At 45.7% G+C, this 27,725-nt stretch overlaps 1 protein-coding gene across 4 annotated transcripts in view; it reads left to right on the top strand.

The window, feature by feature from the left end:
• SEC24B (SEC24 homolog B, COPII coat complex component) overlaps window positions 1–27,725 on the top strand; it is a 667,989-nt gene that overhangs the window by 284,874 nt on the left and 355,390 nt on the right. For all 4 annotated transcript variants that reach the window (XM_069241169.1, XM_069241160.1, XM_069241150.1 and 1 more), the window contains exons 13-14: window positions 7,098–7,153; window positions 7,535–7,741. In XM_069241169.1, coding sequence (XP_069097270.1) covers window positions 7,098–7,153; window positions 7,535–7,741 — 263 coding nt within the window. The remainder of the gene's footprint in view (window positions 1–7,097; window positions 7,154–7,534; window positions 7,742–27,725) is intronic.

Below are 27,725 nucleotides of genomic sequence, written 5' to 3'. Positions count from 1 at the left end.
CCAACAAGCCTTGGCAAAAGCAAACTCGCTGATCGTGATGAAGAGGTGCCGTTGGAGACCAGCAAGGTCTAGGAGGACTCAACTCCCCTGTCCATCATTTCCCCAGGGTTGTTGCCCAGAGCTCCTCCAGAGAGTCCCTGAGTTCTGCAATCTTGTTTCCAAGGTTGGTAGGGTACTCTGGGAGCATCTGAGTGGCCAGGCCAGGCAGGTGATGCCAGAGCCCCCTCCTAATAGGTGCTTACCTGGTTAGGTGACCAATCCCCCTTTCACGGCTATTTAGGGTCCCTCTCTTGTGTGGGTCCTCAGATTCGGTTTGCAAGATTCCTCCAGGACTCCTCTGCTTCAACTTCTGGTGTCCAGAACTGCGACTGGAACCTCCAGGACCCAACAAGCTGCTTCCAAGAAAAAAGGACTCTTCAGCAACATTGTTTCTAGGGCACATGCCAGCTTTGCAACATTTTCGTAGCCGTGCATCCTCAGAAGACTGCAACTCTTCAGTCTGCCCAAGGTGGGAAGGGGGAGGGGAATCTGAACTGGTGGTTTGCTCTGTCCTCTAAATTGTACCTTTTTCTTCCCACAATTGGCATACTGGTCCCACCATGTAAGTCCCTAGTATATGGTACCTACGTACCCAGGGCACTGGGGCTCCAGGGGATCCCTATGGGCTGCAGCAATTATTCTGTCACCCTTGGGGAGCCCAGGCAAAGGCTTCTGCAGGCCTGCCAATGCAGCCTGCGTGAAATGGGTGCATGGGTGCATAGGTCACCCCTATGGTAGGCCCTCTCAGCCCAGAGGGCAAGTTGCAGGTACCTGTGTGTGAGGGCACCCCTGCACTAGCAGAGCTGCCCCCCCAAACTCCAGCTCAATTTTCCTGGACTTTGTGAGTGCAGGCACGCCATTTTACGTGTGTACTGGACATAGGTCACAACCTATGTCCAGCTACATAATGGTAACTCCGAACCTGGGCATATTAGGTATCAAACATGTCAGAATCATACCCCAATACTGTTGCAAGTATTGGAAGTATGATTCCATGCACTCTGGGGGCTCCTAAGAGGACCCCCCAGCATTGCTACCACCAGTCTTACAGGGTTTTCCGGGCAGCCCAGCTGCTGCCACCCCTCAGACAGGTTTCTGCCCTCCTGCTGCTTGATCTAATCAAGCACAGGAAGACAGAAAAAGAAAAATCTTTGGGAGAGGGAGGTAAAACCCTCTCCCTTTGGAAATAGGTGTGACTGGCTTGGGAGAGGTAACCTCCCCAAGCCACTGGTTTCCTTTGAAGGGCACATTTGGAGCCCTCGATGCCTGGGTGGTGGTGTGCTGCGGATGTGCACCATAGCCTGTAAGGGAATCGTCAGTAATGATGACTCCTTGCGGAACCGGTCTAGCAAGGACCAGACCTGCAACACAACAGGTTGTTGCTGTCCCACTACTGCAGAGAGGGATGGTGCTGGCCCAAATCTGTACTAGATCGTGCCATTGGCCTTCCGTTTGTGACCATTATGCCGCCAGGCACTCTTGCAGAGGATGTATGTGTAACCTTGCATGTGGTATTATGACAAAGCAAGAAGTCATCATGCCAAGAAGGTGTACTGCTGTTCTGTTTTTTTATAAATACGTTATTTACAGTATTCAATGGAAAGCATGACAACCAATAAGTGAAGCATAAAAAAAGGGGAAAAAACAAATACTTGAAGCAGTGAACTACAGTGCAAGTCCATAGCTGACAAGATGTGGTATCAGGAGCGGTCCGACACCAGGAGGCCACTGCCCTCAACAGTTCCCTCTACTTGAAGAGAGTATTGGGGGCCCAACGAAAATGTCCACATGATGTGTGGATATCGCCTGCATGGGTGGCCCACCAGACACAGAACTGATTGTTAAGTAAAGATCTGGATGAAAACGGGGAAGTAGTATTAGGAAAGTGTTGACCTACCAGGGTACAATTTCCTGGTGATTGTGATGAAAACTGCACCCAGGAAGGGCTGGACTTGGAGGGGCTGGAGGTAGGACGTGACAGTATTGATGGTGAAGCCTAAACTGTGCAGAAGGTATATGATAGTTTGACTGTGTGAGAGACAGTTATTTGTTTGCACTCTTGATCAGCTAGTTGTCCAGATAAGGGAACACATGACTGTTTCTCCTTCTGAGAAAAGCACCTGCCATGACAAGACATTTTATTAATACCCTAGGGAGGTAGTGATGCAAAGGGTAGCACCTTAAACTGACAATGGTGACCACTTAACATGAAGAGCTGGTGGGAGCAGGATGGATAGATCTAGAGTGAGCCTAATATTGCCTATTTGAGCAGGGGGATGACATCTTGTAGGGTGACCATATGGAAGAGCTCCAATAGGATGCATTCATTGAGAGGCCTGAGTTAGAGGTTTTGCCTAAATGTCCTGCCCTTTCTAGGTATGAAGAACTATAGGGACTACACTGCTTTGCTGCTGTGCTCTATCAACACAGGTTGTACTGCTCATTTGAGAAGGAGCGCATGTACATGATCTTGATTGAGGAGCTGATGTTCTGTGGCGAAGAGTATGCCTGATGGGTGTGATGTTTGGTAGGGATGCATTGAGCTCTAGACAGTATCCCTGCCATATGTTGGAGAGGACTCTTTGGTCAGAGGTGATTCCTTCCCATTGGGGGAGAAACTGCTGTAACCTTGCCCCAACAGGTGTAATGGGACCGAGGGGAAGGGCTAGAGAGCCACTACTTTGTGGGGACAGAATGAACAAGTTACTTACCTTTGATAACGCATCATCTGGTAGAGACTCTATCTAGCTGCAGATTCCTTACCTTAGAATTTCCTGGCATCAGCTTGGAATCTGGATTTTTTTGCTGAGCAGTACCCTGTGTGCGCCATCAGGTGGTGGTGTTCAGATCTGCATGCATCATTCGGATCCAGGTGGCGTTGTCGGGTCGTTGGAGCCATCTGTGACGTCATGGTCACCTATAAAGTCACCACCCCGGTGCATGTTTGTCAGTTCTTTCACCCACGAACTTCCACACCAGAAGCGCAGAGTCATGGATAGAACCAACAGTTCGTCTGTGCAAAACTAGAGCCCTAAAGGGGATAATCCCTACCCTACTAGACGTATCCGCAGAGCAGGAAGGCATGGGTGGGTGTAAGGAATCTGCAGCTAGATAGAGTCTCTACCGGATAATGCGTTACTGAAGGTAAGTAACTTGTTCATCTGCTAGAGACTTCTAGCTGCAGATTCCTTACCTTAGAATAGATACCCAAGCCATAACCTCCAGGCGGTGGTCTCCAAATCAACTACTTAGGACTGCTTCCTATCCAGCTGGCCTTCTTTCATCAGATCCAGCACAAGTTGGTCCCCATCAAAACAGACAACATAACAGCCATCTATTATCTTCAGAAACAGGGAGGCACACACTCTCCACAGCAGTAAGCGCTACTGCAGAAAATATGAAGTTGGGCACTCCACTGCAAATACATCTGCTAGTAGAGTATCTGCCGGTAGTGGGCAACATATTTGACCTACGTAGGAAGATGCAGCAACAAGTCTACAAGCTAGAACTTCACCCTCAAGTCCTACTCTCGTAGTTACACTGGTGGGGGTTCCCAGACACACATCTCTTAACACCCACTCAAAGTGCAAAATGCCAAAGCCTCTCCAGATTTCCACACTGCCTGTCCATGAGCAATGCACTGTGGTTGAATTGGTCAAGGATGTTTGCCTATGATTTTTCTGCCTCTCCCACTCCTTCCATACATGGTTCAAAAGCTTCAGCAAACATCTTTCACCCTTGTTCTGGGTGTTCCCACCTAAACCAGAACACCTTTGTTCATGACCCTTCTAGACTTGTCAGTGGTTCCTCGTGAGACACTGAGCAACCTGCCATCTCTTCACACAAAACGAAGACACCATCAGGCATCTGAACCCCAGGCAGCACAATCGTGCGTTCTGGCTCCTGAGATCCCAGAGCTTGATTACCTGAATCTCCCTGCAGAATCAAGTCTATCCTCTAAGAAGCAGGTAGACCCACCACATGTGCCTGCTATGCAGCAAGGGCAAACCATTTGTCCACTGTTCTTAAACACACAGATTCTCGTAAACCAGCAGTACAAGATATATGGTATTCACCTTCCATATGTCTTTCTTCCGCAGCAGTCACAGCATACTTGCAAACCTGGAGGCATTCTTCCCTCTTCAAGGCCCCTGTCATCAAAGCCTTCATGGAAGTCATTCTACCCAGGGCCCCCCCTGCCCCAGTCTGGAACCTAAATATCGTACTTACTCAATTCATGGGTCTGCCTTTTGAGCCTATACACTCGCGCCCACTGTAGTTCCTATCATGGGAGGTTGTCTTTGTAGTTTCTATCACATCTTTAAGGTGTGTTAGTGAACTTCAAACTCTTACTCTGCAAGAAACCCTCTTCCAGGTTCATGTTGACAGGGTTGTTCTTAGGACCAACCTAAAATGTATCCCTGAAGTGGTTCCCCATTCCACCGCAATCAAACCATTTAATTGCTGTTTTTCTTCCCAAAGACACAATTTGTGTCAGAGAGAGCCCTCCACAAGCTGGGTGTCAAATGTGCCTTCCTCTATTGCGTTGATAGGACCAAGCCCTTTCGTAATACCCAAACTATTCTTTGACGCTTTCACCAAATCACATAAAGGTTCACACCCTATATAAAAAGAGGCATAGTCAGAGGGCGTGTCAAGTGTATTCAAACTTACCATGCTAAGCAAGCAAATGACACCTTGCCCCAGGACACACTACTTACAAGACTGGGGCCTCCATGGCTTTACTTGGTAACATCCACATAGCTGACTTACGTATAGCAGCTGCCTGGTGCACTCCACAAACGTTCACTAAACATTACTGTGTCAACATCCTAGCATGACAGCAAGCACAGGGTGTTCTACAAACTCTTTTTCAGTCATCTGCAACATACCCTGGAGAGCCAATGCTTACATGAGCACTTCTTTACTTTCTGTGCAGAGCTTGTGTAGCTACAGCTATACTTGCCACAAATGGAATGTTACTTACCCTATAAGCATCTGTTTGTGGCATGTAATGTAGTAGGTTGACATGCACCCACCCTCCTCCCAGAATCCTCGGTTGTTGCAGATGTTCTTTTCTCTTTTTGCATGTTCATCTATTCTTTCCTTTCCAAAACTACATCTTCATCTTAACCTACAAGGTGGAAAACAATCTAACTATGGAGCGGATGCCCTTGCGCATTACCAGTAATTTTACCTTGTGACTTGTAAGACTTCTTTGAAGAAAAACAAGTTGCACACGTTGGAGCACAACACTAGGTGGCAGGAGTATGTAGAGCATGTGAATCTATAGCACTACATGCCACAAACAGATGGTTTCAGGATAAGTAGCATAATCATTACAATGTAGTGACCTTCCTAATGGAGACATTTTGAATTGAAAGGTCTCCATTATACCGTCTCAATTCTCATTAAAATGATAGGGATCTGAAGAACACAGAGAAAAGCTTGGCAAGGTTGAAGCTTAAACAACAAGTAACCAGAAACTAAGAAAAAATGCTTTCTTTAGCCATAACTACCACGGGGGATGTCCATATCAGAAAGCTACAATAGAAGCAGGACACTAGAACCCTGAAGATGAAGTGGCACTAAAAACAAATCCTCTGTGGGTGGATAGCCAGGTATTTAATGGTCAAATTGTATTCCAGAGTGGGATATGAGCACCATGGTTGGATGCAAGTTATCCTAGAAATAAATGAATAAGTGTGACACAGAGGGCCATCATAAATAAAGCATAACCATGAAACGGATCCATCACCTGATTCTCTCTGTGCTCATTCATAAACACGGTGCACTAATCCTATTTTATTGACCAGTTAGGCAGCAAAACATTCTAGCCATTGTCAATCTTATCTTTTTGTCAGAGACGATTTGGAGGCACTTAAAAAAAGACAGTTTCCAGTATATGGAATTATTACACAGCTCCAATGTCATAAAGGCTGTTACAACATTGTTGTGCCAGCAATGTGTTCCATTCTTGTTTACCTTCAGTTTCTGTCTCTTCCTTGCTCCCGGCTTCTAATAAATTTCTCCTCCTGTTAAACTGTTCTCTGTGTGGGTCAGTGCTTTGAATGAGCTGGCTTTTTGAGAGGGACTTCAGAAAATGTTTGTACTAACCAATGTTGCTTTCTTCAAAATCTATTTGACTACCCCATTCTCAAGCTCAACATTCCAATGAATGTGCTAATATTAAAGTATAATAACAAATATTCCTGCTACTTGCTGTTTAGTAATATCTAGAATAATATTTTCTTTCACCAATATTTCAGATATGTTTTAAATGTTACAGAAAACTGAAGAATGCTTAGTTTTAAAATGTTAAGTCTGATTCTTATGCATTATACCCTGATGTTCATGATGTTAACCATTGTTCATTGGTCACATTAAAATTATGGGCCTTCGCTGAAGGTGAGGATGCATGAAGAGTGAATAAGGAGAGTGTACAGTAGCTAATCCCCAGCAGAAGGATTTCTTCTTTTTAGCATCAGTACCCAGTCACACTTTCACAATCTGTCTGATTCAGGTCCATGTTTTGCCCTATTCCCTATTTCAGAAAGACTTAGAGTGCATGCTGGTAGTAATTAATGTTCACATTCTAACTCTTCAGATTGGCCTAAGACAGTCGCAGCATTCCTTACAGGGTGCTAGTGACCATTAAGATATTTCTATAATAAATGTATTGGTAAATCAAACAACACATAATTTTGAAAGAAGTTTCAAAATATGGACCCTTGATTGGTTATTAATTTTATATGGTAATAATGTAGATACATTTGTTTTTTAATATTTAAGGTAGGATATGAAATGGAATTAGAAAATAAGCAAACACCTGAAGTCATGTTACGAGTAACATTTTTTGCAATATTTTCCAAAGTCTTCACAAAACTGAGTTTGTGATTTGTTTTATTTGTGTTTAAGTTGGTGTCAGTTTCGGCACACTCGCCATCATGAATCCTGCATGATAAATGTACAATCAGACATGATTTGAAATCTTACTTGTGATTTTTAGTCTTCATTTGTTTTGTTTCATTAATGAAATGTGTATTTTTCCCCCATAGATATTTTCTTACCTACTCCAGATAGTTTACTTGTAAATCTGCATGAGAGCAAAGAGGTATGATTGATTAAATAGTACAATTCTTAATTCAGCTGATAAATATATACTTTTATCAATCATAGTTTAAACTTTTTTTGCTTTATTTTGCTATTTTTTGGAACTTCATTTACAATTATCTAAGATATATTATAGAGTAATTGTCATACGTTTTGAGTCTATTGATTTCCAGTAATGCAACTTTTAATTTTGGTATGTTTTAAGTTAAATTCTTTCCTATATAATTACTTTCTTTCCACTTCCTTTTAACATTTTAAAGGCCTTGTTATCAATTTGTGCTGTAGGTTCTGTTAAACAATATCAAGTTGTAATTGATGATAGTCATGTAGGTGTTAAGAATGTAAATGTGGAATGTCAATAAGCAAGCTTCTCTTTTTCCAGCTTATTGTAGATTTATTAAATGCATTACCAAATATCTTCATCAACACACGGGAGACTCACAGTGCTCTAGGCCCTGCTCTGCAAGCAGCCTATAAACTGATGTCTCCTACAGGCGGTCGCATATCTGTATTTCAGTCACAGCTGCCATCTATTGGGGCAGGCACTTTGCAGTCTAGAGAAGATCCAAATCAAAGATCAAGTACCAAGGTACATTGATATTTTTTCACAGTACAGTATTTATTGTGACATAACTAGTGTGGCATGAACCTTAAAGCATAAATCTACTCATAATTGCATGTTTCCATATAGTTGTTTGTGTTTTGAAACTCAGAACAACTTTTTTCTGATGGATAATATTATTTTCTGATGGATACTTCTAACCACAGATTCCTCCCCTTAAGCAAAGTAGATTTGTAGAATTGTTCAACAATGCTGCTCTGTACTGTCCCGGAAGTGATGGAGCTGAGCCACAGGTAAGCACTACATGTAGGAAGCTGGCTCTGTATATACTATATCAAAATGAGATATATTGTGCATAGAGTCTATGGGTTCCCTAGAGGCTTAACAAAGGCTAAAGTAGATACTACTAATGCTCTCTTTTGTGGTAGTGTGGTTATGCAATTAGGCTTATTAAAGGGTAGTGCAAAGCATGTGTTGTACACACACAGATAATATAAGAAGCACACACTCAATGACTTACCTCCAGACCAATGATTTTTATATAGCAAAAATATATTTTCTTAATTTATTTTTAGAACCACAAGATTCAAATTGCAGGTAAGTACTTCAATAGATATCCTATTTCACACATATATCAATGATTCTTTGTTTGAAATCGATAAGTTATACAGTTTTTGAAATATTGGCAATTATTTGTTTTAAAAGTTGACACTGCAGTTTTCAGAAACAGTTCCTGGGGGGAAGAAAGTTAGTATGATTTACAGGTAAGTACTTGACTTACAGTTCCATTCTCCGGAGGTTAGGATGCCCACAGGTTGGGGTTCAGGGTAACCCCAAACACCCACCACCAGCAACACGGGGCCAGCCGGGCGCAGAGGTCAAAGTTGAGGTAAATTTAACATGGGCTCCATCTGGAGAATGGGGGCACTCAGTTTCAGATCTGCTGGTAGGTAAGTACCCTCGTCTTTGGAGGGCAGACCTGTTGTAGTTTAGAGGAGCACTGGGGGAGGGGGCACAAGTAGGTACCAAACATACACCCTCAGCGGCACAGGGCCGGCCGGCTGCAGGGTGCAAACAGAGCATCAGGCTCCTACTGCTGTTCTATGAGAACATCACTTAGATGCTGCAGGCTGGGTCCAGGGGGTTGGTTCGGGAAAAACACAGGCTGGACAATTAGGAGGGCTGCCTGCTGAACGTTGCTGCACCAGTGGCCGGGTTCCCCAAGGCCTGGGGGCTGCGGGTGCAGTGTATCTTTAGGTGTTGGATATCTTTATCCGGAGCTTTTGCGGTCAGGGGGTTCCTCTGGATTCACACTGCGGGCGTCGTCGGGAGGGGCAGGAGAGGCCAATACAGGGTGGGCACTTGCTCAGAATCGCCTGGGGATCCTCTAGCAGGTTGGGCCACCTGGACACGGGCCGTGGGCATCTGGTGCTGAGAGGTCAGGATTTGCAGATTTGGGAAGGCTCTGGAGTGCTTTGATTTAGTTTTTTTTTTATTCTGGACAGGCTGCTGTCCTATGAGGATCTTGGTCCTTTGGGGTGCAGGGCAGTCCTTTGGAGCTTGCAGAGGTCGCTGGTCCTGCAGGATGCGTCGCAGTTCTTGTGCAGGTTCTTTGAAGCAGGAGACAGGCCAGTAGGGCTGGGACCAAGTCAGTTGTCGTCTTCCTTCTTCTCTGCTGGTGTTTCAGCTTAGCAGTCCTTCTTTCTTGTCCGGTCACCAGGAATGTGACGACTTAGGTTCAGGGGAGCCCTTAAATCCTTTATAGGGGTGTTACAGGGGTCAGATGGCAGTAGCCAATGGCTACTGTCCCTGAGGGTGGCTATACCCTTCTTGGGTCCACTCCCTTTGGGGACGGGCCACAAACCTAACCCTATTGGTCCCTGTCCTCCAAGTCAAGAAGAGGATTCTGCAGGGAGGGGGTCACATCCGCTCTAGACACCTTAGGCGTGGTCCTACCTGGGGTGGTCTCTACTACCTGTTTTCCCTAATTTTCCAGCCAGACCTGCTGCCAAAAGTGGGTCTTTGTGGGAGGGGCGGGGGTGTTACATTTCCTGCTGGGGAGAGGTGTGAAGCTCCTCCACCCAGGACATGTGTTGTTTCTGGCCACAGAGAGCACAGAGGCTCTCACCCAATGTGGTCAGAATTTTGTCTGAAAGTGGCAGTCTGGCACAGGCTGGTCAGTCCTGCACTAGCAATTTGGCTAACATACAGGGGGCATCTCTAAGATGCTCTCTGGGTGCACTTTTCAATAAATTCCATACTGGCATCAGTGTGGGGTTATTGTGCTGAGAAGTTTGGGACCAAACTTCCCAGTATTCAGTGAAGCCATTATGGAGCTGTGGTGTTTGTGATGACAAACTCCCAGACCATATACTCAGTATGGCTACACTGCACTTAGGATGTCTAAGAATGAACTTAGACACTGTAGGGACATATTGCTCATGCAGCTATGCCCTCACCTGTGGTACAGTGCACCCTGTCTTAGGGCTATAAGGCCTGCTAGAGGGGTGTCTTACCTATGCCACAGGCAGTGGTTCGTGGGCATGGCACCCTGAGAGGGGGTGCCATGACGACTTTGCCTTTTTCTCCCCACCAATACACACAACCTGCAAAGGCAGTGGGCATGTGCTTGGTGAGGGTTCCCTCAGGGTGGCATAATTTGCTTCCAACTGTGTCTCCCTCCAAAAACTACAGTGTTCAAGCCATGCAACAACCCAGAAGGAAGATATTGGTCACAAATCTGCATGGTTTTTGTCTTTGGTGCTTGGACTCAATGTTTTGTAATACATGTGCACTCATGCCCCAAAAGCCGATCCACGAGCAGGAGGCGAAAGATTGTCAAACATAAGAAGAGGTCATAGTTAAAAGATAGATTCTGCTTCCACTCCATGTTACTGACTGCTTACAGACTTTTTTTTATTTTTATTGAGGCAACCCCCCTGCCACTTGAAATCAAGAGAGAACATGCAAGGGCATCAGTCTAAAGATTGTACCCCGCTAGCACCTCCTTACTTTTATGTTTCCTGCAGCTAGTCCTGATGCACCCTGATTACCGTGGGCCGTCCTCGAACTCACAGTAAATGGCGGCTTTGAAGTCGGATGCAGCTCTTCTGGCTCCCTCTGTTGTGTTTTGGGCCCCATGGGACCATAATGGGCTTCAGTTGCACTTCCGCTGGCAGGCTCTCCCTCGTCTGCTACTGACCATGTTGAACCCATTGGCAGGCCTGTTCTGACGTTTGTCCTGACTCTTCTGCTCCAGTCCTAGGGTCCACACCAGTTCCTTCTGTACTGTTGTCGATGCCAACTTCGCTTGAACCTTCCCAGAACCCTACTGACTCCAGTCTCCGACCCAGAGCTGTTGTTGGCCTGCTCCACGGCTATGTTGCCCTACAAGATTACAGAAGTGCAAATAAATTTGCAGCTTCTACTTTGGTGCCAGTACTAATAGAGGCTACAGGCCTGATTTGAATAGGATGCTGACTTGATTCAATGTATGTAAGATGTTCATAAGGACACTGTTGATGTCGAGTGGACAGATAAACCCGACCCCCCCCACCCCTCACTCCCTCCCCCCAATGATGATGGGTTATTGCTGGTTTTACAAAATGCCAGTGGGCTGGATACATCCTCTGGGATTGAGCCACCAACCAAAGAAAGTATCTTTCCTCAGTAGTTGTGCAAAGGGTGGCATAAGTGCTAGACTTACAGTTGAGTACAGTTGAAACTAAGGCAAACTTATTAACCTACATAATTCAAGCAGAGCCAACCACTTCCCAACCACTATTGCCATTAAATTACATTCTTCACTTATAGACACACTCATGGCCACTGTGTCCAAGCCCTATTTGGAATCTACAGGTCAGTCGACCCGTTGCCATGAAACATACTCCTGCCCCTCATGATATAGATTTTGTGACTAGACATCCTATGCTTGAAAGTATTCTGGTACTGGCTTTGATGACTAAAGTCCCCCCTAGGGCCTACCCGACCTATCCTCCGTATAGAGAGTTGAACTATATTGAGGCCTTCAGAAAGAGGGTGTTCTTTTTGGCTAATTTAGCCTTAAGATTCTTGAACACAGGTTGCCTTTTATGCATATACACCCATGCTTTATGGGCATGGCCAGTGACATCTTACCGGTTACCTGGAAAACCACAGGGCCATGCTGGCTCAAACAATACATGACGGCCTTGATGCTGCAAAATATAGCTTGCTTCCTGTCTTGTACACATTAAATTATGTTGGCAAAACTATTGGACCTAGTGTAATGATAAGAAGGATTAGCCTACAAATAGATCCAGTCCTACCAACCTGTGCAGCAACAGCAGGCCCAGTCCTTTTGAGGTGCAGGTCGTGGCGAAGCTAGAGGTTGTGGTGGGCTAGTGGGTCATATCGGCAGCCGAGGCTGTTTGCACCAGCAGGGATAGCTCTCCTCTGACACCTCCTCCCCTGCTACAGTAGTTTTTAAACAAGGGAATGCTGGTTTTAACCTTCTGCAACCTAGGTATTGATGCAGACGTCACAAAACATTACTGTCTTGACAAACAGCCCTGATGGTAGAGTCATTTCGCCGATGGTCATGCAGGACTTTCTGGTCAGAGTTCATTCCCCATGCCCTGCACTATTGGAAGGTTATACTTTGGTATCTGTTTTTAAGGCGAGGAGTCTGCAGTTCGCAGTGTCTATCAGAAGAACAAGCTGGTACCGCTCTTTCTGATGGATACTCTATCTAAACTCAGGTTCTCCAGTATTGGGGTATGTTTCATAGATTCACACTCTTGAATCATTCCCCCTCGTCGGAAGTGGGAGTCCCACGGTACATAGAAAGCAGTAAATTAAATTTTACATGCACTTTAATAGCTTATCATTGTTATTAGAAATGACCCAAAGTCCAGCCAATCAGGCAGGAGCACCCTTTAGAACACTCAGCACAGAGGCTCCAGACTCTCAGATTTTCTACTGCACATCGTGTGAAGGGAGTCTCCCGGAGATCTGCTCAGTATACCTTTTCCTGACAGGAATTCTTTTGAATACTGTTTTCTACTTCTACAGCTGTGGCTTCTACAACATGTCTTCTACAACATGTCTTCAGCCAAGAAAGGTCTATTTCGAGCCTGCAACACCTGTGGGAAGCTAAGGCTTCACTGTGACAATCCTCACAAGGATTTATTATCTTCACACAGAGCACAAAGTGAAAGATTGAAAAATTTGTGGAATCTTTCCTCACAATACTTTGAGAGACAGAGAGGCCAGGCTCCTGCTTTGGCTTCAAAAACTTAAATCCAGGGAAAACCTCTCGGATGATGATGACAGCGACACCTCTTTGGCATCCAGAAAGAGGAAAAGATCTGTGGAGAGTTCTTCTCCAAAAAGAAGTAAGGCAGCTAAGAAAGTGCAGTCTCCAAAGTTAAAAACGCAGGAAGTTCATTCTACTTCAAGGAAACATGGTGAGAAAGGTCATTCCGAACCTTCCACTCCAGCTGCCACTTCAATAAAAATTAAGAATCCATCTAGTTCTTTGCCACCAACAACATAAAAAAATTCAGTCTAGGCGACGAGCGTGTCGTCAACAACAGGTTTCATACCATCTGCTACTACAGCAACAGCAGCGTTCAGAGCTCCGTTGTCGCACATGATAATAACGTTGTTGCCATTGTCATCAATAATAACATCAGTTAGCATTAAGTATGGGCCTTCTTTACCATCGACCCACAGTATAAAGATTTCGAAGAAATGAAGATCCTCGACGGGTAAGAAATCAAAAGCTACAGCATTGTCGACGCGCATACCATTGACTGCTCTGTCAACATCCAAACCTGAAATTATGGCTCCGTCAACGACAGCTTCCTCGTTGGCAACTTCAAAAATGACTACACCGTCGACGAGCACACCGTTGACGACAACTTCGGCGACGGCCCATTTCTTGCCTGCAGATGCACCGACTGCATCTATTCCGTCGACGACAGTGGATTTAGGAAGATCTTCCTTTTTGCCCTAAAGAATGATAACAATAAAACATAAATCTACTCAAGCAGCATGGCTACCTTCACATACCTCACCTCGTAAGGTGTCACCCATACCTCCAGAACATTTTCTTAATGAGGATGAAGAGGATTATGGAGATGAGTACTCCGATGATGGTCTGTACAGTGGCACGTAGTCCTTCAGACCTACAAATTAAATGCCAGGAAGAGGAGGAGGAAGAGTGTGAAGGATCATATATTCAGTAATCGTTTCACGATCAACAACACACGTGCCCAAGAACAACAGTGAAAGCCAACAGTGCAGATGCCAGTGTCACTAATTGCCTATTTGCAGCATATGATGCATGATTATTACAGTAGGTTCCCACCACCAGCATCAACCACTCCGCTGCAGCACCTGCAACTACTGTTAAGTCCTACTTCCAGAGACTGATCCTCAGAGTTTCAAGTACCTACAGTACCGTTACCACCTCCATCTCCACCTACCGAAAATGAGCCGCCTTCCTCAGAAGATCAGGAAGGAGAGATACAGGACACTGCCTCACTCCCCACTGAATGGGATGATTACCAGATGCAAACACCATCCCCCTCTACTCCACCACCAGTAGAGTCTCCACCACAGGATATTGATTTTGTTCCATAGTGTGATGGAAAGAGCAGCCAAAAGATTCCAGCTTCCCAATGTAACTAAACAGTCAGATTGCTTCCTTTATGTCTTTAGAAAACACCAGAAAGTCAGTTTGTGTGATTCCTGATCATTGACTTTGTAAGGAAATGCCTCCTTGGCATGGTTACCCCCTGACTTTTTGCCTTTGCTGATGCCAAGTTATGATTTGAAAGTATGCTGAGGCCTGCTAACCAGGCCCCAGCACCAGTGTTCTTTCCCTAACCTGTACTTTTGTTTCCACAATTGGCACACCCTGGCATCCAGGTAAGTCTCTTGTAACTGGTACCCCTGCTACCAAGGGCCCTGATGCCAGGGAAGGTCTCTAAGGGCTGCAGCATGTCTTATGCCATCCTGGAGACCCCTCACTCAGGACAGACACACTGCTTGCCAGCTTGTGTGTGCTGGTGGGGATAAAATGACTAAGTCGACATGGCACTCCCCTCAGGGTGCCATGCCAACCTCACACTGCCTATAGGTATAGATAAGTCACCCCTCTAGCAGGCCTTACAGCCCTAAGGCAGGGTGCACTATACCATAGGTGAGGGCACAAGTGCATGAGCACTATGCCCCTACAGTGTCTAAGCAAAACCTTAGATATTGTAAGTGCAGGGTAGCCATAAGAGTATATAGTCTGTGAGTCTGTTACACACGAACTCCACAGCACCATAATGGCTACACTGAAAACTGGGAAGTTTGGTATCAAATTTCTCAGCACAATAAATGCACACTGATGCCAGTGTACATTTTATTGTAAAATACACCCCAGAGGGCATCTTAGAGATGCCCCCTGAAACCATACCCGACTTCCAGTGTGGGCTGACTAGTTTTAGCAGCCTGCCATACACCAGACATGTTGCTGGCCACATGGGGAGAGTGCCTTTGTCACTCTGTGGCTAGTAACAAAGCCTCTACTGGGTGGAGGTGCTTCTCGCCTCCCCCTGCAGGAACTGTAACACCTGGCGGTGAGCCTCAAAGGCTCACCCCCTTTGTTACAGCACCCCAGGGCACTCCAGCTAGTGGAGTTGCCCGCCCCTCCGGCCACGGCCCCACTTTTGGCAGCAAGGCCAGAGGAGATAATGAGAAAAACAAGGAGTCGTCACTGGCCAGTCAGGACAGCCCCTAAGGTGTCCTGAGCTGAGGTGACTCTGACTTTTAGAAATCCTCCATCTTGCAGTTGGAGGATTCCCCCAATAAGATTAGGGATGTGCCCCCTCCCCTCAGGGAGGAGGCACAAAGAGGGTGTAGCCACCCTCAGGGCTAGTAGCCATTGGCTACTAACCCCCCAGACCTAAACACACCCCTAAATCGAGTATTTAGGGGCTCCCAGAACCTAGGAAAATAGATTCCTGCAACCTAAGACGAAGAAGGACTGCTGACCTGAAAGCCCTGCAGAGAAGACGGAGACAGCAACTGCTTTGGCCCCAGCTCTACCGGCCTGTCTCCCCACTTCAAGAAAAACTGCAACAGCGACGCGTTCCACAGGGTCCAGCGACCTCTGAAGCCTCAGAGGACTACCCTGCATCTAAAAGGACCAAGAACTCCCGAGGACAGCGGCTCTGCTCCAAAGAAGAAACATCTTTGCAACAAAGAAGCAACTTTTAAAGAACACACATTTCCCGCCGGAAGCGTGGGACTTTGCACTCTGCACCCGATGCCCCTGGCTCGACCTGCGGAGAACCAACACTACAGGGAGGACTCCCCGCCGACTACGACCCTGTGAGTAGCCAGAGTTGACCCCCCCCTGAGCCCCCTCAGCGACGCCTGCAGAGGGAATCCAGAGGCTCCCCCTGACCGCGACTGCCTGCTTTAAAGAACCCGACGCCTGGTAAAGACACTGCGCCCGCAGCCCCCAGGACCTGAAGGATCCGACCGCCAGTGCAGAAGCGACCCCCAGGTGGCCCTCTCCCATTCCCAGGTGGTGGCTTCCCCGAGGAGCCCCCCCCCCCCCCCCCCCCCCCCCCTTGCCTGCCTGCTTCGCTGAAGAGACCCCTGGGTCTCCCATTGAAACCTATTGCAAACCTGACGCCTGTTTGCACACTGCACCCGGCCGCCCCCGTGCCGCTGAGGGTGTACTTTTTGTGCTGACTTGTGTCCCCCCCGGTGCCCTACAAAACCCCCCTGCTCTGCCCTCCGAAGACGCGGGTACTTACCTGCTGGTAGACTGGAACCGGGGCACCCCCTTCTCCATTGAAGCCTATGCGTTTTGGGCACCACTTTGACCTCTGCACCTGACTGGCCCTGAGCTGCTGGTGTGGTAACTTTAGGGTTGCCCTGAACCCCCAACGGTGGGCTACCTTGGACCCAACTTTGAACCCTGTAGGTGGTTTACTTACCTGCAAATCTAACAAACACTTACCTCCCCTAGCAACTGTTGAAAATTGCACTGTCTAGTTTTAAAATAGCTTATTGCCATTTGTGTGAAAACTGTATATGCTATTTTGCTAATTCAAAGTTCCTAAAGTTCCTAAGTGAAGTACCTTTCATTTAAAGTATTGTTTGTAAATCTTGAACCTGTGGCTCTTAAAATAAACTAAGAAAAGAAATGTTTCTGTATAAAAACCTATTGGCCTGGAATTGTCTTTGAGTGTGTGTTCCCCATTTATTGCCTGTGTGTGTACAACAAATGCTTAACACTACCCTCTGATAAGCCTACTGCTCGACCACACTACCACAAAATAGAGCATTAGAATTAGCTCTTTTTGCCACTGTCTTACCTCTAAGGGGAACCCTTGGACTCTGTGCATGCTATTTCTTACTTTGAAATAGTGCATACAGAGCCAACTTCCTACAGACTTTATCTGGGAAAAGGGCCTTAAAGTAATGCAGATCCCATCCTCCATGCCAGTGGTACATCCTAGACTGGACAAAAAATACAGAGCTCCGGAAAATTCGCCAGCTTGTTTGATTGGTCAATCCAAACCTGTCTCTGTAATATCTCGCAATATCAGCGCAGGTCCAGAAGTCCATCCTGCCGCACGCCCGGATAAGGAAGGATGGCGCTTAGATACGATTGTAAAAACGTTCTACACAATGGCGGGTACAACGGTCGGGGCAGCAAACTTGTTGGCGTTTCTAGGCAGATACGACCGACAAATGTGATTGGACATTTCCCAATACATCGATCTCCTTCTTGAGGATCCTAGAGCTGAAACTTGAAAGATATTGCAAGAGTGAGAAGAGATCTTTGCCGAGATAATAGACTGCAATAGATGAGTCATCCACAGGTTTTCACAAGCTAGCCGGAGCGGCAGTACTAAGACAACAGGGGTGGCTAAAGGCCACTTCCTTCCGCCCGGAGGTTCACATGAACGTTCTGGATATGCCATACGATGGGGAACTACTGTTTGGCGTGCATGTCGATGATGCTCTTCAATAAATAAAAACGGACACAGACACAGCTAGATTGTTGGGTACTCAACAGTTCAAAAGGCAGCCCTTTCGTGGGGCAAGAGGCATAGGACTGTATTCTTACAGAGGTGGCATGCACCAGTATAGACGGTACCAACCTTAGCAGGGCCAGTTTTGATCAGCCACCAATCAACAACAGCAACAATCCTATAGGCAACCATCTGCAGCCTACAGACATTCCACAAGAGGAAAGTCTGGTTATAGGGCAAGGACACAGCCAGAAAACACTGACCTCCACCAGGTGCCTGCTTCCAACCCCCTATTCCAACACTCAGATAGAGGGCAGAATTTCCAGCTTCTCCCACCAGTGGTCCCAGATCAACTCAGACCAATGGCTCCTTGATATTATCACCAAAGGGCATACCCTGGAATTTCAGCAACCTCCTCCAGAGGTGCCAGCACGAGGGCCCCCACCTGCCCACTTAAAAGAGCTCCTTGTACAAATTTCCACTATGATAGACAAGAAGCAATAGAGATGGTACCTAAGTCTGAGGGGATCCGGCTTCCACTCTTGCTTCTTCCTCATCCGGAAAAAGACAGGAGACTGGCGACCCATCTTAGATTTTCGATGTTTAAACAAATTTCTGAAAAAAACGATCATTTCTGATGATCACTCTTCAGGATGTATTACAGTTGCTCAACCAGGGGGATTGCATTACGGCCTTGGATCTCCAAGACGCCTATTTTCATATCCCCTATTCAACCCAGCCACAGGAAAGTCTTACGCTTCAAGGTAGTAGGCACCCTCTGCCAATTCAGAGTGTTACCATTCGGTCTGAGATCGGCTGCTTGAGTGTTCACCAAGGTCTTAGCTTCAGTGGCTGGGTACCACGGACAATAAGGAGTTCAAGTGTTTCTATATTTGGAAGATTGGCTAATAAAAGCACAAACAGTGTCCAGAGCAGCCAGAGACACAGCAACATGCCTGTCCCTCTTCCAGAGATTAGGCCTCTCAGTCAGCTACCAAAAATCACACCTCGCGCTGTCAACCAACATCACCTTTCTAGGACCTGTATTAGATGTGGAACAAGCAAAATCTTTCGCCTCTCAGGACAGGCAGAAGGGGATTCGAAGTCTAGCACTTCGTCTCAGCAAAAGAAATTCCACTTCTGTCCAGATTTACAAATCTTTTCTGGGGATGCTCTTCTCATGCATTTCATTGACGTCTCCACATGAGAAAACTTCAGCAGTGGTTAGACAGCCATTGGAAACGAATAAACTGATCTTTCAACGATATCCTCTAAATAATCCACCAATGAAACAAGCCATGGAATGGTGGTTGAAGACCCCCAAAACTTCGAGGGTCTCATTTCTGAATGAAAGCCCACAGCATTTTCTGACCACAGACTCGTCTCTGCAGGAATAGGGCAAGCACCTCGAAGACCTGACAGTGAGAGGGGAATGGACCACCTAGGAAGCAATGCTCCACTTCAACTTGTTAGAATTAAAAGTGGTATTCCTAGCGCTCAAGTCCTTCCTGACCAAGTTCAGGGGCTCATCGGTTTTGGTCCGAACCGACAACACCAGAAGTATGCATTACCTCAATAAGCAGGATGGTACAAAATCGCCAGCGCTCTCTCTTCAGGCACAAGTGATATGGATTTGGGCACTTCGACATCACATAACTCTCAGAGCAGAACACGTTCCAGGAGTATCCAACACCCTGGTGTACTTGTTAAGCAGAACCTCAACAATCTGACACAAGTGGGAGCTCAACCAGACAACTCTCAATCATATTTTTCTTTGCTGGGGCAAGCCCGATTTGGCCCACTTTGCGACAAAGGAAAACAAAAAATGCCAGTACTACGCAAGCTGGCAACCGCAGTGAGGATCGAGGGGGAATGCATTTTTTTATCAAATGGTCAGGAATCTGTGCGTACGCTTTTTCCCCACTTCCGCTAATCCAGAGAATTCTAAAGAAGATAAAGAGAGAACTGTGCTGGCTATTACTGATAGCTCCCAGATGGCCACGCCATTTTGGTTCATTGATCTCCTGCTCCTCGCGGAACAACCTCACATTCTGTTGAAACCAATACCGAACTTGCTAATAATGAATCAGGACCAGGTCCGTCATCCCAACCCGACTTCTCTTCGATTATCAGTCTGGCTCCTGAATTCAATGAATTTGCTGACCTAGATATTCCAACAGAGTGTTGTGAAGTGCTCGCTAATGCCAGAGCCCAGGCTACAAATAAAAAATACAAACTCAAATGGAAAAGATTCTGTATATGGTGTAAGGATTCCGAGTTCCGCCCTCTGACATCTCCAGAACAGATACTTCTGTATCTTCTTCAGTTGGCAAAATCGGGTCTCTTACTCGTCCATCAAGGTTCACCTGGCAGCTATTTCTTGATTTCACCGAACCGCTACGTCACCATCTTTATGGTCCTCAAGAATAGTAAAGCAATTCCTAAAGGGACTTTTCAGATTGTTTCCTCCAATTAAAATCCCTCTTCCTTCCTGGCACCTCAATATTGTACTTTTGCAAATGATGAAACATCCATTTGAGCGTATTCACAGAGCAGAAATGAAATATATTTCCTGGAAGACAGCGCTTCTCCTAGCGCTTACCTCAGCAAAGAGAATCAGTGACATTCAAGCATTCACAATCTCTCAACCTTTTCTTCAATTTAAGTTGGACTAATCCAAAATGTATCCCTAAAGTTCCCTCGAACTTTCATTTGAATGAACCAGTAGTATTGAAGACTTTCTTCCTAAACCCCTAAACTCCAGCAGAAAGAGCGCTACATTCCTTAGATATCAAGCGATGGCTCAGATTTTACATACAAAAGACTAGCAGCTTTCGGAAGGCTGATCAATTGTTTGTAGGCTATGGACAACTAAGAAAGGGGTATCCTATCACCAAACAAACTATAGCTCGGTGGATAGCCACCACCATACAATTTTGTCACCAGCTAGCAGGAAAGCCATTGACAGCCAATGTCAAAGCCCACTCCACCAAAGCTGTATCCACCTCCACAGCTCTCTTCGCAGGAGTGCCTTCAGAGCAAATATGCAAAGTGGCAACGTGGTCTAGCAGCCACACCTTCACTCAGTACTACTGCCTAGATGTCGCAGACAGGATGGACGCAGTGGTAGGACAAGCAGTTCCACTAAATGTATTTGCATAAGATGAGACAATAATTCTTTACCCACCATTCACTAATATATATATGGATATCAATATCTTATGTTTACTGCTAATTATTCTGATTTAAGCATGTGAATCTATGAAGGATACCCTAGTACTGGAGAAGAAAATAAGTTACTTACCTGTAACTGTGGTTCTCCAGTATTGGTATCTTTCATAGATTCACATGCGACACACCCTCCTCCCCATAGTGGCTTACCTCATGTTTTCTTCCTTTTATACATCACTTGTGCTAGAAAATCTGAGACTCCGGAGCCTCTGTGCTGAGTATTTTAAAGGGTGCTCTCGCCTGATTGGCTGGGCTTTGGGTAATTTCTAGTAACACTGATAAGCCCTTAAAGTGAATGTATTTTTCCATTAACTTCAATGTTAAAATTTAATTTACTGCTTTCTATGTACTGTGGGACTCCCACTTCGACAACGTGGAATGATTCAAGCATGTGAATCTATGAAATATACCAATACTGGAGAACCACAGTTACAAGTAAGTAACTTATTTTCTTCTGCACTTCACTTCCTCCTCCCTATTCTGTAGAGTGGACTCCTGAACATCATAATAAGGTTTCAAGTTAGATATTGGCTCACCATCAACTGCAGGTTTTTTTTAAAGTGTTCTGCGACTGAGTGCATGGAATGATAAAGATTAAAAAAAACTGACTTCAGTGCACAGGGTGTGGCGCTTATATGCCATTTCTGAGTTAATACAGAGTCACTATATACACTGGTGCATTGCTAAAACAAAAATCTCTGGATCCAGTCTGGCTTCTGGGGATAGTCTTAAAGAGAGGAATCTGTGGTTCGATGGATTATCCAACAGAAGGACCTTTACAGAAGGTAAGTAAACATGTTAATTTATGCTAATGATGCACACATTTATGCTTTCTGATGGATATAACTACCTGTGGATTCCTCATCTTATGAGTTCTCCCAATACACCAGCATTCAACAGAAAATGTTCTTCCCAGCTCTCCACGTCGACGTCACAATTGCACGGCTCCACAATCCACTCCGTCTGATGTCACTGTGGCAATAAGAGGTCCTCGCCGGCTTGCTGACGATGCTCAGCTCTCAAGAAGCTACTGTTTTGAAAGTGTCTTATTGTACTCTGTTACAATGTCTCCTCCTAAAAAGTCAGGGTTTAAACCTTGTCGGGACTGTGGGGGGGGGTCGTATGTCTGTCCCGGACCCTCACGAGGATTGCTTATAGTGTCTCAGTTCAGACTACGATGTAGGAGAGTGCATGTCCTGCCAAAGGATGAATCTTTTTAGCTATGGCAAAGAAAGGACACAGAAGTCATCGAAGGTCTAATTCTAGAGACTCGTCATCCCATAAGTCTCATAAGAAGAGGCGTCGACATGACTCTCGACGTTGTTCTTCTAGAGGCCGATCTCGATCTTGGTCTCAATCCAGACGGCGTCGTACGATGTGGGAGGTTAGTCCCACTGTAACTCCCCAGCCTCAAAGTCCTCAGGCTTCAGTGTCGCCATCGCTCATTGAGGTGGTTGAGTCTCCAGCAGGTCCTCACTTTTCACCTGGGGCTCAAGTGTCTGTGCCACAGGTTCCGGATCCGGCCCAGGCACCGCATGTAGATCCAAGGTTTCCTGCCTTCCCGACTCCGGGAGCAGATCCGGCGGCATTTCTGAATGCCAAGTTCACTATCTTTAATAAGGCTATGGCCCCTACTGGTGCACCGGGTGGTCCCACGGGTCCTTTAGCATTCTCCTTGGGCTCTCCGGCACGGCTCCGTTCTTGCCTTTTTATCAGGCTGAGGATGCCGGTTTGGCACCGATGATATCGCCTCATAGGCCTCCGGCGCCGATGACATCGTCTCATAGGCCCCGGCGCCGATGACATCGCCGCTTAGACAGACAACAACGATGAAATGCTTCATATGCTGACGGCACCAATGGAGTCAACACTGGCGCTGGATAGATCCCGGTCAGGACGGAGTGCATCTCCTTCTTCTCCCGGTCCGCGTCCATCAGTTTTGAAACCGGCGTTGTTGACGTCGGCTAACTCCATGTCGACACATAGGTTGGAGGCCAGGTTGAGGTCGCGGAGGAGAGCGTTGAGGCTCTTGGAAGAGCAAGAGGACCAGAGACAATTGTTGGAGGAAGGAGAGATTGCTGAGCCCTTGGGAGAATTACAGCACCTAGACTCGGCTAGTGGGCTGGACACTTCCCCTGAGTGGGATCTTTCATCCCCAAGGGAGTTTTTATGGAAGAGGCGGCTTCCTTCCACTCTGTTATCAAGAAAGCTAGAGTTTTTGGACCTTCCATTGCCAGGTGCTGAAGTTAAAACTAACTTTTTGACTGAAGTCTTACATCCTTCTTCTACTTCAGCAGAGCCCTTGCTCCCATTCTATGATACTCTTACGGAGCCTATCTTAGAGATCTGGAGAAAGCCTGTTACATCACCAGCTGTGTTCAGAACTGTTGTAAGAAGGTACAGGGTTGCTCCGGGAGATCTGGGATTTTTGTCACAACATCAGACTCCGGAGAGCTTGGTGGTCCAGGATTCTTGTTCGGCTCATTCTGCAACAGGCTCCTTTTCTGTTACCAAAAACAAAAAAGGGTTTCAGTAGTGGGAGATTTTAAAGAATGTGGAAAAATGGTTCTGTGCATGATACTCCCATATAAATCACAAAAATACTAAATGGTCAGTTCCACAGAAAAGATTAAGAAAGCTAAACCCAATGAGGGAAAGAGGAAAACAGGTCCCTGTGAATATCCAAACTCTGTAACAAGAGCCCTCACTCACCCATTGGTGACATGCTTCATCATCGGGCTTTGCTCCTCGTCAGGCCGTCGCTGCAATGCCCGACGGGCCCCTCAAGGGGGCTCTTTGCCGGAGATCTTTTATTAAAGATATTTGCTGGTGTGTGAGTGCAATTATGTGGGGATTGGTAAAAAAAGAGATGCTGTTAAAAATGACTAGATGGAGAAATCACAATGAAACAATTTATTGAAAAAAGCAAAACCCTCTGTCATGGGTAAAAACAATGAGTAAGTGGAAAATAGAATAATGTCTATTCTACCCTATTTATATACAGTGTCTGGTAACCCCAAACCCGATATTCTGGGGATGTAGTGAAGGCAGGATCGGTCACACCTATACTGCCATAATGTAGGTCAAAGTGTTCCTTGCTCAAGTAGTCACTAAAGATGTGGTGCGATTCATCAGGACCTTAAACAACCTACCTAATCCTCACTCCACTAATGGACTAAAATAAATATTTAATACAGAAACATGTAAAGAGAAAAGAAAAAACATAAAGCACAGTATAAAACTTATACCAAGTGCGCTAGTAAACAAAAAGAAGAAAGTCAAGACACACTGGTGAAATCCCCTTGTGTGGTGCTCAACACATTGTGAAAATAAATGTTCACTCCTTATTATCAATGAAAAACATCCTTACTCTCCTCACATTAAAGGATGGGCCCCATAGGGATGTCAGAGAGCTTCAATAGTCCAGTCATTAACGGACATTTCTCTGAAGACGGACTGCTCGAATGCACCTACCCCAGCTCCGCACTCCCTGTAACGAGTAAGTCTAGAGGCGGCCTGGGTTTTAAACAATACGGTTGTGGGGAGTAGAAACTGTAGAAGGACTACCAATAGGAAGACAAGAACGGCAGCCATCTTAGAATGGAAAAAACAACCTGAGGTGGATATTGCTTGCCAATAAACAACATAGTTTAAAGAATGAGCAACCGTATTAGTAGCAAGTCAAGTTTTCTAATTTAAGGGATAAGTTCATAACCAAGGATGAAGAAAATATAATCCAATAAGGATATCACATATTAGTTCATAGGGGTAGAAGCTGTATAAGATATCAGCTATCTAAAAAAATAGAAAAAGATAACAAAAAAAAAGGTAAAAACCAAGTCACTGAACAGTATGTGGGTTATATCAATTCAGACCAAGGGACATAATCATTCAGTCCTATCAAGTGTGGGCCTAATCTATACACCCAACGTTGTTCTTTTTCAAATAACTTATTAGTGCAATCCCTATTGTCCATAACACATTCCAAAATGGCCCATTTCAAGTCATCTGGAGTATGATGTTGTTCAATGTTATGATTCGTCAGTTTAGAAGAGGATCTACAGCATCTGGTGCTACTACGATGCTCATTAATTCGTGTCTTAACCATTCTTGTAGTCATCCCAATATAACGTAGGTCCCAAGGGCATACAATCATATAAATGCAGTTTTTTGTACGGCAGTTAGTGTGTTTAATTAACTGCCATTTTCTAGTCTCTCCCAAGTCAATCTCAGAGTTGTTCATAGACAAAGGACAGACCTTGCATCCTCCACAAGGGTGATGACCTACAACCCCAAGCTAGGGTTTAGATGGAGCAGTATCGCACTTCTTGGTGCGCCTAGGTCTGGTATGTACTAAAAGATCCCAGATATTCTGTGTTCTCTTAAACGCAAAAAGAGGATGTTCCAGGGATTCTCTGGCACTATTCAGTATGGGCCAACATTTATTGATAATCTTTTTAACTCTGTTACTTAAAGGTGTAAAGGTGGTGACATGTTCATCGAGTTTGTGGATTACGAGTAGAGTTAGTCTGCAGAACATCTCTAGGTATATTGCAGACTCTCTTCTTTGCCTGCGCAATGATCCGTCTGGGGTAATGGCAGTCCCTCAACTTTTGACTTAAATTGTCCGCCTGTTTATAAAAGTCAACAATCAGTGCAGTTACGTCTCAATCTTAGGAATTGACCAAAGGGTAAATTGATCCTCAAAGACTTAGGGTGATGGCTATCAAATAATAACAAGATATTCCTATCGGTCTCTTTATGAAAGATGGAGGGGTGTAAAAACCCATTTGTCAATATGATCCGTAAATCCAGAAAAGAAACTTCTTTGTTAGAAAAGGTAGCACTAAAATGTAAGTGTTGATCCAAAGTATTAATCCAATCGATGAAACCCTTTGCCTGGCCTGAGTAACCCTTCCAAACTACCAATATGTCATCTATATAATTACGCAACAATTGGATATTGGAGAAGAAAGGTTGTGCGGGTGACAAAATATGGTGTTTCTCAAAGGTGTACATATAAAAACAGGCAAGACTAGGAGCAAAGGTGCTTCCCATTGAGGTCCCCTGTATCTGGTGGAAGAGGCGATCTTCAACCTGAAAGAAGTTTTCTTTTAGAGCTAAACTGGCACATTGTAAGACAAAAATAATAGGGGTCTTATAAGTCCAGGTCTTTGTAGTAAGGATCTCTTCTACTGCCTCCTGTTAATCCATCAGACAGGGAGTTCAAGAGGATGGAGCAGACGGCTAAGAAGACTTTTTCATCCTGCAGTATGGCCCTGAAGTCAGTTAATGCTACCTGTGTATTGGGTATATATGTGCACGCCCTGATGGACACGGCTAGAGCTGTTGTGCCTAACTTGCCGCAGGATATGCAGGGACAGTTCCATGAACTCCTGTCGGACACCCAAGCTGCGGTCAAACAGATCATCCAGTCTGGTCTGGAGCCATGCGTGGCTGAGGTCTTCTGTATTTTCATCGGATATCCAGACAACTTTATTAGACCTTCCTTTCGATGGAGAAAAGTTGTTTGCGGCCAAAGCAGGCTCTGCCTTAGAGCGCTTTAAAGATATTAGGGCCATGGCGAAGTCTTTGGGACTGCAGGTTTCCACTTCTACTCCTTTCAGGTCCTTTCAGAGGTTTAGGGGGTTTGGCCGTGGAGCCGCTTATCGTGGGAGGCCTCAATCCACGACTCAGCAGACTGCCAACCTTTCATAGAGGTCCTTTAGAGGATGGGGGAGGGTTAGAAGGTTATTTCATTTTCTCCACGAGTGGGAGTTAGTCACGTCGGACTCCTGGATACTAAATATTGTGGGGAAAGGGTATGCCCTGCCCTTCCCTTTCTGGAGTTTCCCTCTCCCAACCCTCCCTGTCCTTCGTTTTGTTCAGAGGATGATCTCCTATTACTTCAGCAGGAGGTTCAGGTCCCTTTATCAAAAGGTGCAGTGGAGTTGGTTCCAGAGCAGGAAAGGGGTCAGGGATATTTCCTGATTCCCAAGAATGATGGTCGATTGAGACCTATCCTGTATAAGAGGATTTTGAATTGGTTCCTCAAACAGGAGAAATTCAAGATGCTGACTCTTGCACAGGTGCTTTTGGCGTTGAACAAAGAGGATTGGATGGTGTCTGTAGACTTGCAGGATGCTTACTTTCATATCCCCATTCTCAAGTCAAACAGGGAGTATCTCCAGTTTGTGGTGGGGTCGCAACACTACCAGTTTGCGGTCCTTCCTTTTGGTCTTACTTCCACACCTCGAGTCTTTATGAAGGTGATGGCGGTGTTTGCAGCGCATCTCAGAAGGAAGGGAATATCTGTATTCCCTTACCTGGACGACTGGCTGATGAAAGCTAAGTCTCCAGAGCTTGTGCTGCATCACCTCCAAATGACAACACAGTTGTTGTTCAGTCTGGGTTTTATGGTAAACGTGGCAAAGTCTCACCTGGAGCCCTCTCAACGCGTCCTGTTCATAGCGGCAGTACTGGATACAACATTGAATCGGGCCTATCCTCCACCCCAGCGGATCCAGTACATTCAGGCCTTGATTCCAATGTTTCAAAAAGAAGTGGTTGTTCCAGTCCATCAAGATCCTACGTGTGCTTGGTCTATTTGCGTCTTGAATTCTGTTGGTCACTCATGTATGTTGGCACATGGGGGTTCTCCAATGGTGCCTCCGCAAGCAGTGGTTTCAACACAAAGGGGATCTCGAAGAGTCGGTAACGATCTCCAGACACGCTGCAGTGGATCTACGATG

The sequence above is a fragment of the Pleurodeles waltl genome, chromosome 1_2 (genome assembly GCF_031143425.1).
Source record: "Pleurodeles waltl isolate 20211129_DDA chromosome 1_2, aPleWal1.hap1.20221129, whole genome shotgun sequence".
Lineage (NCBI taxonomy): Eukaryota > Metazoa > Chordata > Amphibia > Caudata > Salamandridae > Pleurodeles > Pleurodeles waltl.
Note: the sequence above shows the minus strand (reverse complement) of the source record. Positions and strands in the feature narration are given on the sequence as shown.